The sequence below is a fragment of the Netta rufina genome (assembly GCF_964035555.1).
Source record: "Netta rufina genome assembly, chromosome: Z".
Taxonomy (NCBI): Eukaryota; Metazoa; Chordata; class Aves; order Anseriformes; family Anatidae; genus Netta; species Netta rufina.
Genome location: NC_140126.1, coordinates 11,001,492 through 11,011,041, shown reverse-complemented (window position 1 = coordinate 11,011,041; position 9,550 = coordinate 11,001,492). Strand labels below are relative to the sequence as shown.

The window sequence follows — 9,550 nt, the reverse complement described above, 5'->3', positions numbered from 1 at the left end:
GCTGTGCTGCCATTCAGCGAGACCTGGACAGGCTGGAGAGCTGGGCAGGAAGAAACCAGAGGAGGTTTCACAAAAGCAAGTTGCACCTGGGAAGTGTTATATATGGAGTGGTAATTTGTGTTGAGACAATGGTTGATATTAATAAAGAAGGGGGAGATGTGGGAGTGTGGCCATGGTGGTGGGCAAACCCTGTGGTTAATGACAACAGTAGACTCTTAATGATGAGGCCATCAGGAATGTAAAAGAGCTTAGAGGGAACAAAGAAGGGTGACTCAGGAGACTCCATGCCGTCTGGGGTTGCTTGTTCTCCGGCCATGAAGGCATGGAAGTTGCTGCGTGTTTGCTGTTGCTGGGCAAAGTTGTTTGACCAAGGAAAAGCTGTTTTTGAAAAGGATTGCTGTGGGGAGAAGGGTATAAGAGGGGAGCCTGCCCTCAAGGTAAAAAAAAAAAAAAAAAAAGGCAACACGATGAAGTTATGTCATCAATAAAGAAGCAGAAAGAAGGAATGGAAAGGAACAGGCTAGCAGAACAGTGACCAGGACGGGAACAGCAGGCACATTGATTGCCTCATGAAGATAGGTTCGGCCAGACTCAGCAAACCGCTCAGAGAAGCTCGTACAGAAAGTCGCTGGAAATGGGCGCACCGGAGCTGCAAAGAAGCTCACGCTGAGAGAAGCGGAGCCGCGCACACAACTGCCCCTCGCTGGTAAGCAGTTGCGCATTATGGGGAATCATACGTTCTTAGAAACAAAGACTCTCCTGGTAACCTTACGGATTATTCTCCTTCTTAACAATCAGACAGTTTATGATCCTGAAATATGGGACCAAACTGAGGTCAAGGTGTGGGACTCTGCAACTAAAAACGACAAGGTTGCAGTGGGATTGCTCAGCACCTGGCGAGCAGTCTCTGAGGCCTTGAAGAGCCGTGTGGGACCACAGTCAGACACGTCTGGTTTGCCAGACACTGAGGGAGCTGCGGGCTCCTTTACTGATCCGACTGCTACGCCATCGGCCCCTCTGCTGCTACAGCCATCGAAGGCCTTTGCTGTTCCGCCCCCTGGTGACCTGGACGTGCCTTTTGACCCAGGCCCTATGGGCCTTGCAAAGGAGATGGATATGCTTTTCTTCGATGCGGGAAGTACGGCATACATAAGGCCCAAAGACTGAGTTGCTTAACAACTTAAAGCGAGACATATTGCTCCCACGACTAGCCCTGGAATTCTCCGGTGTTTGTAATGAAGAAAAGGAATGGAAAATGGAGACTGTTGTGTGTAATCAAGAAAAGGAATGGAAAACGGAGACTGTTAAGTCATGGAACTTAAAGGACTGTTTGTTACCTTTCCTGATTGTACCTATGTATAGGCATACTCGGGTTTCATATGTAAAAGCAATGTTCTGTATATTTAGAATGTTTGCTGTTCGTGTGTGCGTGTTGGTGGAGCGTAGACTCCCCACACACCCAGCGCTGTTTACTTGCCTTTTATACCTTTTATAAATATTCTTGTATAAATATTACTAAATTCAGAGTGAGATTAGACTTCATTTATAACAAGTAGCTGTTAGTATGCAAGCCTGTGGTTTTAAGGAGGCTGGAGTTCACAAGTGGCAGTGAATGCCATCTTCATACATGACCTGCATGGGGGCTAGGAGCTGCTGAGATGATACGGGGTCAGCCACGGCTCTGCCCATTCCATACCCTTTAAATTTCCTGCCGTCCTGAATACTGAAGAAGGCTGCGTGATGATACCAAGAGTCCTTTCCTAATAGGTTAAAAATATTTAAATGAACAAGATTATTTTTACCCCACAAAGGACAAGAAAAATATCCTTGCAGGCAGCCAAACCAACACACTGCTGTTGAAGGCTGTTGCTATGGTATCTGTCCAACATCTTCACAGCATCTTACAGATTTCTGAGACCTAACGTGAAAAAAGAGAAGAAAAGAGGCACCAGATGAAAGATGCATACCCAGGCTGCTAGGAAAATATGACCTAGTCCATCCTGTAGGACGAAGTCATACTTAAAGAGTGTTTTTTTTGTTTGTTTGTTTTGGTTTGGTTTGGTTTGTTTTTTTCCAGTGAGAGTTGAGAGAGATTTGTTTCTCACCTTTCACTACAGATGGACCATGGATGGACTAGATGCAATATATTTTCATCTAAGGATGGAAATCTCCAAAGTGAAAGAAGTGAGGTGCCTGGGACACACCTTTGTGTGCCTGGAAACGATGCAGATAAAATCAAAATGGCTTTTTTGCCCCATCTCTCAGTCCTAGCAGAAGTCAAAAGCCTTCCAGCACATAAATCTGTGCTGAAGGAATTCAGTGGCAGGTCACACTCAGGAAACAAATGGCAAATTAACATCAGAACAACTGCACAAGGCTGATTTGCACCAGAGCGAATATGCAACAGATGAGGCCTAATTGTTTTTGAGATGGTGCCATGGGCTGATCTCTTTTTCTGTACAAAGAGCTCTACATTACAGGGTTTCAATTCTCCACATGTTGTCAAAGAGCTCTACATTACAGGGTTTCAATTGTCCACATGTTCTTCATGGGAGGGCTCTTCACGGTTTGCAGGCTTATAATTCCACAATCAATGTTAAACAAAGTGGCTTTATCATCATTTTCTGATTTTCATTTAGGAGTATATGCATTGAGCTGGTGATAAAATAAACACAAATATATACAGCTTTCTCTTGTTATAAATGAAGATACAACTCAATCTGAATTTAGTAATATTTATAAAAGGCTTTTTATTTACTTTTTTAATTTTTTATTTTTATTTATAAAACAGCGCTGGGTGTGCGGGGAGTCTACACTCTAGCAACATTCACACACTAACATCGAACTTTCCAAATATACAGAACATGGCTTTTACATATTCATAAGTATAGAGTATGCCTATACATATGTACAGTCAGAAAAGGTATCAATTGAAACATAAATATGGCAAAGTTTTCTGAATTCTGGCAAGGGTTTAACAAACAATCCTTTAAGTCTATTACTGTTAATGTCCATGACTGGGGGAGCACTGTTGGGGTTGGTAATCCCAGTTGAAGTGCTCCCATATCTTCCGTGACTTCACTGGTTTCTCTCAGACCATATAATGGTCTCCATTTTCCATTCCTTTTCTTGATTACTAACACCAGAGAATTCCAGGGGTAGTCGTGGGAACAGTGAAGGCCTGCAGTGGCAGTAGCGGTTGGGGGATGATGGTGCAGCAGGAGGATCGGTGGCCAAGACTGCGGCTCCCTCACAGCCTGGCAACCCACACATGTCTGACTGTGGCCCCACAGGGCTCTGTAAGGCCTCAGAGACTGCTCGCCAGGTGCTGAGCAATCCCACTGCAACCTTGTCGTTTTTAGTTGCAGAGTCCCACACCTTGACCTCAGTTTGGTCCCATATTTCAGGATCATAAACTGTCTGATTGTTAAGAAGGAGAATAACCCGTAAGGTTACCAGGACAGTCTTTGTTTCTAAGAACGTATGATTCCCCATAATGCGCAACTGCTTACCAGCGAGGGGCAGTTGTGTGCGCGGCTCCGCTTCTCTCAGCGTGAGCTTCTTTGCAGCTCCGGTGCGCCCATTTCCAGCGACTTTCTGTACGAGCTTCTCTGAGCGGTTTGCTGAGTCTGGCCGAACCTATCTTCATGAGGCAATCAATGTGCCTGCTGTTCCCATCCTGGTCCCTGTTCTGCTAGCCTGTTCCTTTTCATTCCTTTTCTCTACTCCTTTATTGATGACATAACTTCATTACATCGTGTTGCCTTTTCATCTCAAGGACAGGCTCCCCTCTTATACCCTTCTCCCCACAGCAGTCCTTTTCCAACAACTGGTCAAACAACCTTGCATATTTCCAACAGTTGGTCAAACAAGCTTGCATATAACAGCAACAGCAAACCCCCAGCAACTTCCATGCCTTAAGGGCTGCAGAACAAGCAACCCCGGACGAGCCATCGTTGAGTCTGATGTTATCACCAACCATGGGGCTTGTCGACCCCCATGGCCACACTCCCACATCTCCCCCTTCTTTATTAGCATCAACCATCTTCTTGACACGAATTATTACTCCATAGATCACACTCTGTGCGTGTAATTTTGCCCAGTACTAACTCTGATGTAATTCCCCATAGTCTCTAGGTCTATTGGAGATGTATGGTAGGAGAATACATGTGGCAGAGATGAATTAAAACCGATTTTTCACTGCTTATATCTGGTTTAATGCTTTAGGCGGTATCACGGGAGCTGCACGCCACAGACAAGCAGACTCTCCACTGCTCACTTCCCCTTTATCACAGCCAAAAATGCCCCGCTCCTGGACGTTTAAAGTACCAGGAGCTCTCCCCAAGCCCCGCAGCATAGGGATGCGCTTCTGGGGCGGCCGTAGCGTGCACAGCACAGCGGGGAAGGGGGCAGAGACCGCCTGAGGGGCCGGGCCGAAGGGGGCCGGGCCGGGCTGCGCGGCCGCTCCCCCGGAAGCCGTTTCGGGGCTTTAGCGGAAGGGAGGCGGGGCCCGGCCTCTTTGGTGCTGGCGGCGGGGGAAGATGGTGAGCGCCGGGACGGGGGCGCGGGGCATCGGCCGCCATCCGCCGCCACGCCGCGCCCGGCGGCACCGCGGGCCACAGAGGGGGCTCGAGGAAGCCCCGGCGCCACGATGCGGGCCCGAGCGGCGGCGTTGGGGCGGCCGATGGAGGGCACCGGCCTCGGGACCTCGGGGCCTTGGGGCCTGGGCCTGGGCTGGCGGCGGGGGTGGGGGGGGGGGTTAGGGTCGTGCTGGCGGCGGGGCGGGGAGGCTGAAGGGACGGGGCTCGGTTGACCTGGCCGCCCGCGGTGAGCGTGCGGCAGGCGTGCGGGGAGTAAACGCGTTTTAGGAAAAATAAGTTTAATATTTGTTGGTGAGGAGGCTGAAGGAAAAGAGAAGGGCCTTGGGGGTAAACGCCGGGTGGTTTCACGTGGATCAGTGCAGAGGCGGGGGGGGGATGGGGGCAGGGTGGTGGAGGGAAGGCCAAGGAGCCCATTTCTGAAAATGGAGGAGGCCTGCAAGTAAAACTGGGGGGGTGGTTTAGAGTTCAGCGTGGCGCTGACACACTCACTGTGGCAGAGTCCTACCCAGCAGGTAATTCCTAATTAATACCTCAGAGGAGTTAGGGAACTTTTGCTGGTATTTTAGACAAAGTTATCCTTTGAGGTATGGATGTATCTATCAAGTGGTCATGATATTTACACATGCAATGTCTTGAAATCTTTGTCAGACGAAGGGCACGTCATCATTTGGTAAGCGAAGAAACAAGACACACACTTTGTGTCGCCGATGTGGGTCCAAGGCATACCACCTGCAGAAGTCTACCTGTGGGAAATGTGGATATCCCGCAAAGCGTAAGAGAAAGTGTAAGTATGGAGCTTTTAACTGACTTGAGCTTAAGTACTTGCATTTCTCTTCTTCAGTAGTTAGACTTTTTTTTTTTTTTTTTTTTTTCAAACCAGGGAAAAATAGTCTGTCATCCTGGAATATTTGAAGCTTTTTTGAATTGAAATTAATAATGATTTAATTAATTTAGCTGATACTTCAGCTACCTCGCAGTATTACTACATAAAAATTGACTTGGTTTAAAACTTTTTTTCTTCCTGTTGCTGAATATTTGTGCCATTCAAATGTACTGTGCAGCAAATTATTTTGTGGACATCATGAGTAACAGTAACTTCCATGTTCTAGATAACTGGAGCGCAAAGGCTAAGAGGCGCAACACCACTGGTACTGGTCGCATGAGGCACCTGAAGAAGGTGTATCGTCGATTCAGGTATGATGTTTCATTGCAAACTAGTATAACATGAAATCTTACGTGGATTTCACTTTATTCTGAAATCCATCTTGATTCGTAGTTAACATGTTTGGTTAGCACACTTAATGTGGTATGGTCTTCCTTTTAAAATATATCATGAAATAAAGGATGCCTTATGTAATTGGTAGCATATTCCTTTGAGGTTATAAAGCTTACCATTAGTAATACGTGGGCTGTATAAAAAGCTCTGATGTTTCTTTTAAATGCAGGTAGTGCAAAACAGAGAGGGTATTGTAATAAAATGGCCAAACTTTAAAAGATACTGCAAGTATTTGTGAGTCAGTTAAGTTGCTGATTGCACTCAAGTGTGGGTTTTTATAAGGGAATTCTTGAAATACGTTCTAATCCCTTCACTTAAGTCCACAAAAAAAAAGTTGAGAATTGAAGTACTTCTGTAGTCGCTCTGTTACCTGGGTGGACTCAGTTAACAGTAAGTAGTTATAATACCAGATTGTGTTCGAGGTTTCAAGATCTTACTATAAAGCAGAGAGTTGTACTTATGAAGTAATGTAGGGGAAGGTACTGTGCTGTTAAATTAAGAATTCTTGTAATTAAATCCGTGTTCTAAAACAAAACTGTGTAACTTCTGGTCTAGTAAGTCCTGGAACTAGGTGTAGTAGAGGGATCAGTTTTGTAGTTTTTTCTTTTTTTTTTTTTTAATTATCACAGTCCATCCCAGCAGCAGCCAGAAAATAGCTCTTGTATAACTGCAACCTCTGTTCCACCAAGTGTGGCTGAAACAGAAGTGTCATTTCCTGACAGCAAGCTTGGGGCTGACTCTTCTGTCATGCCTGTGCTAATTTTTGGTTGGAAGCACGGAGAATTTCTGTAAGAAATTGACTTGATTTTTCAGTTCTAACAAACTGAAATGAATTGTTGAGTTGCTTAGTAGAACTTAAAATATGGGATGCCTTCAGCTGATGTTCTGGATCAGTCTCACTGTTTGCCCTCAGAAATCTTCCTATTTGAAGAAGTCAAAATTAACAGAAGAAAGAAAACCATACCACTAATTCCAAACAGCTTGTCAATGATGCTTCTTACTAAAAATGTCTGAACATATGAACTTCATAGTGATTTCAGTGCATTACTGAGATAAGCTGACAAAAAGATGATAAACTTGATCTGTAATATTAATTATTAGAACAAATGACCTTGAGCAAAAGTATACCTTTTAAAAAGTGGTAACTGTATTTCTAATTGCAGGAATGGATTCCGTGAGGGAACCACACCGAAGCCTAAGAGAGCAGCTGTTGCAGCCTCCAGTTCATCATAAAGATTCATCTATTTGCTAAAATAAATGGTCTTATCCAGATAATCTTGTACCTTTTATATGTTTTACTTTATTGAAATACGGGATTCCTGAAAATACATATACTTAGACACAAAATTTCTTAAGAGGCTTTATGTGTTACTTGAGACGTGACTTGCAGGTGAAATGGAATGTTGGCACTTGAAACTTGCCTTTGAGTTTCACTGTGTCCATAAAGAACCCTGAACATGCGAGCATCTCTGATGAGTCTCTTAGCATGGAGAATTTATTTCTAAAACAGTAACTTCTATAACAGCTCTTCAGTGCTGTTCTAAGATGCAATAGGTTAAGAGGGATGCTCAGTCTTAGACATCTTTCACTGTTCTGTGGGCTCTGAAAGGCTACAAAGAATACTGCGTATTCAGTGGGTTGTTGCTCCAGGGAGGGGGAGAAACTCCCAAATCTGGAGGGGCTTATTGCCAGATGCAAAGGGATGGGAGATAGGTCATCAAGGCAGAAGTTACCCAAATGGTCTTGAGAACGGCAGTGTGGAAAGTTGATGCAGACAAATTATGCTGGGTATAAACAAGTAATAGTAAGGTACGTAAGTAAGTGGGTTATGTTTGAATTATGGACTGGTACCTGGTAAACTTGCATCCTGCATGGTGTTGCTGGGTCACTTGGCTTGTTTCAAGCTATCAACCTTTCAAAAAGTTCCTCATAACACAAAGGATGGTAGTCATTGGATGGGTTTAGAGGATTTTGAGATGTCGAAGACAAAATACAGAGTGGCAGTGGGGGGGGAAACCTGATATTTCCTTGAAGCGTTGGCCTGTTTTTTATTCCTTTGCTTTCATCACTGATCTCAAAGAATTGCAGAATGGTTTGGGTTGGAAGGGACCTTAAAGATCTCCCAGTTCCAAACCCCTGCCATGGGCAGGGACACCTCCCACCACACCAGGTTACGCAAAGCCCCATCCAGCTTGGTCTTAAACACTTCCAGGGATGGGGCATCCACAGCTTTTCAGGGCAACCTGTACCAGAAATTTCCAGAGATAACACACAGCTTTGTCAACAAATGTGTCAGCTAATGTAAATCATTAAAGAAATTTTCAGCAAGGTTTGAAACTGGGGTGTATACAACTAGAGTGCCTTTAAAAGACACATAGTTTGTGTGCTGGATAATTTAATGTATCTACTTAGGCTGTTTATAAGCAAGAGAAAATTTGCTGTTTTTACCTTAGCCTGTAACAAGCACGCTGTACTCTGTTATCAAGTGGTCATCTGAGAGTCGCAGTGTAAGTGTCGAGGTTTTAAAATAGATGTGTATTGCACATAAGTACCTGTGTATTCACAGGTCTAAGGAATTCCTCTGAAATGTGCTTCTTGATGAGCTACCTGAAAATGAGTAAATAGACAAAGTAAGTGTACATGCTTTTTTATTAGAACATCCCCTCAAAACATCTTAAAACAGGAGATCAGCAAGACAGCAGAGGCTTGGTGAACAATACTACTGCAGGCATTCTGAGTGGAAATTAGAGCCTTTGTGTTGTAAACTGTTCATCCTGTAACCTGAGACTTGTTTCAGCACCCTGTTACACTGACACAACACGATACAACACTGCAAAGGCAAGTGCTCAGCCATTTGATGCTGCTACCAGTTAGTTGCTTAGCATTAATTATGTTACACTGTATTGTGCTCCTGAAAAACAAGCATTTGTAATAACATAGCATTTGTAATAACATACAATATGTAACAACATACAATAACATACAAAAAAACAGTGATTGAAACTTGAAATGACTCACAGTAACCTTTAAACCTACAAACTTTTTCCAGAGATATTTCTACCTGCAGTAAGAACAAGTTCTCTGTTGGAGCAGTTTGACAGCATTTTCAACTGCTCTTAAAATGCTTTGGGGTTATATTAAACCAAAGAGCTTGGTTAATCACCAACACATAAGTTATAGTTAGACTACAAGTCAGCTTTGTTGGACGTAGATTCTGAAGCACTTCATTTGTAGTGTTTCCTTAAATGCTGAAAACTTAAACTTTGTGCTTGTTCTTTTTAGCATTTAGGTAATCTTTTGTTGAGATCGCGTTCAAATAATCTTAACTTGAGGGTTATCCATTAGAATTGAACCCCTGCATAGTGCTCACTGTAGTTTACATCAGTCCCTTTCTGTACAGAACTATTACCATACAGTTTGTTTATTTTTGCACCCTTCAGACTGATACACATGCCACAATTAACCTAAGAGACCATTACACAGTATTATCTAAATTGTTTCCAAAATTACAAAATGTCATATTCAGTGTTGCAAGTCTCACTTTTCAGACAACACTGTATCAGATGATTTAAATTAAGGTTTCTTACAGAGAGGTGTTTGAGCAACTGTGGTGGCAGAAGATTAATCACTTTTGGTATGTCTAGCTCCAGAAGTGTAATAGCATGCTAGAGTT

General features: G+C 43.7%; 1 protein-coding gene across 1 annotated transcript; it reads left to right on the top strand.

Annotated features, from left to right (window-relative positions):
- The first annotated feature begins 4,482 nt into the window (after positions 1-4,482).
- On the top strand, positions 4,483-7,152 carry RPL37 (ribosomal protein L37). Its single transcript, XM_084305447.1, has 4 exons — positions 4,483-4,544; positions 5,250-5,385; positions 5,711-5,795; positions 7,041-7,152. The coding sequence occupies exons 1-4, from the start codon at positions 4,542-4,544 to the stop codon at positions 7,108-7,110; spliced, it is 294 nt and encodes a 97-aa protein (XP_084161573.1). The 5' UTR covers positions 4,483-4,541; the 3' UTR covers positions 7,111-7,152.
- The last annotated feature ends 2,398 nt before the right edge of the window (positions 7,153-9,550 follow it).

What these genes read in the sequence shown, in the direction of transcription:
- RPL37 (XM_084305447.1), top strand. An exon ending in CGCAAAGCGTAAGAGAAAGT is followed by an intron (nt 5,386 to 5,710) that starts GTAAGTATGGAG and finishes TCCATGTTCTAG; the next exon opens with ATAACTGGAGCGCAAAGGCT. An exon ending in AAGGTGTATCGTCGATTCAG is followed by an intron (nt 5,796 to 7,040) that starts GTATGATGTTTC and finishes TTCTAATTGCAG; the next exon opens with GAATGGATTCCGTGAGGGAA.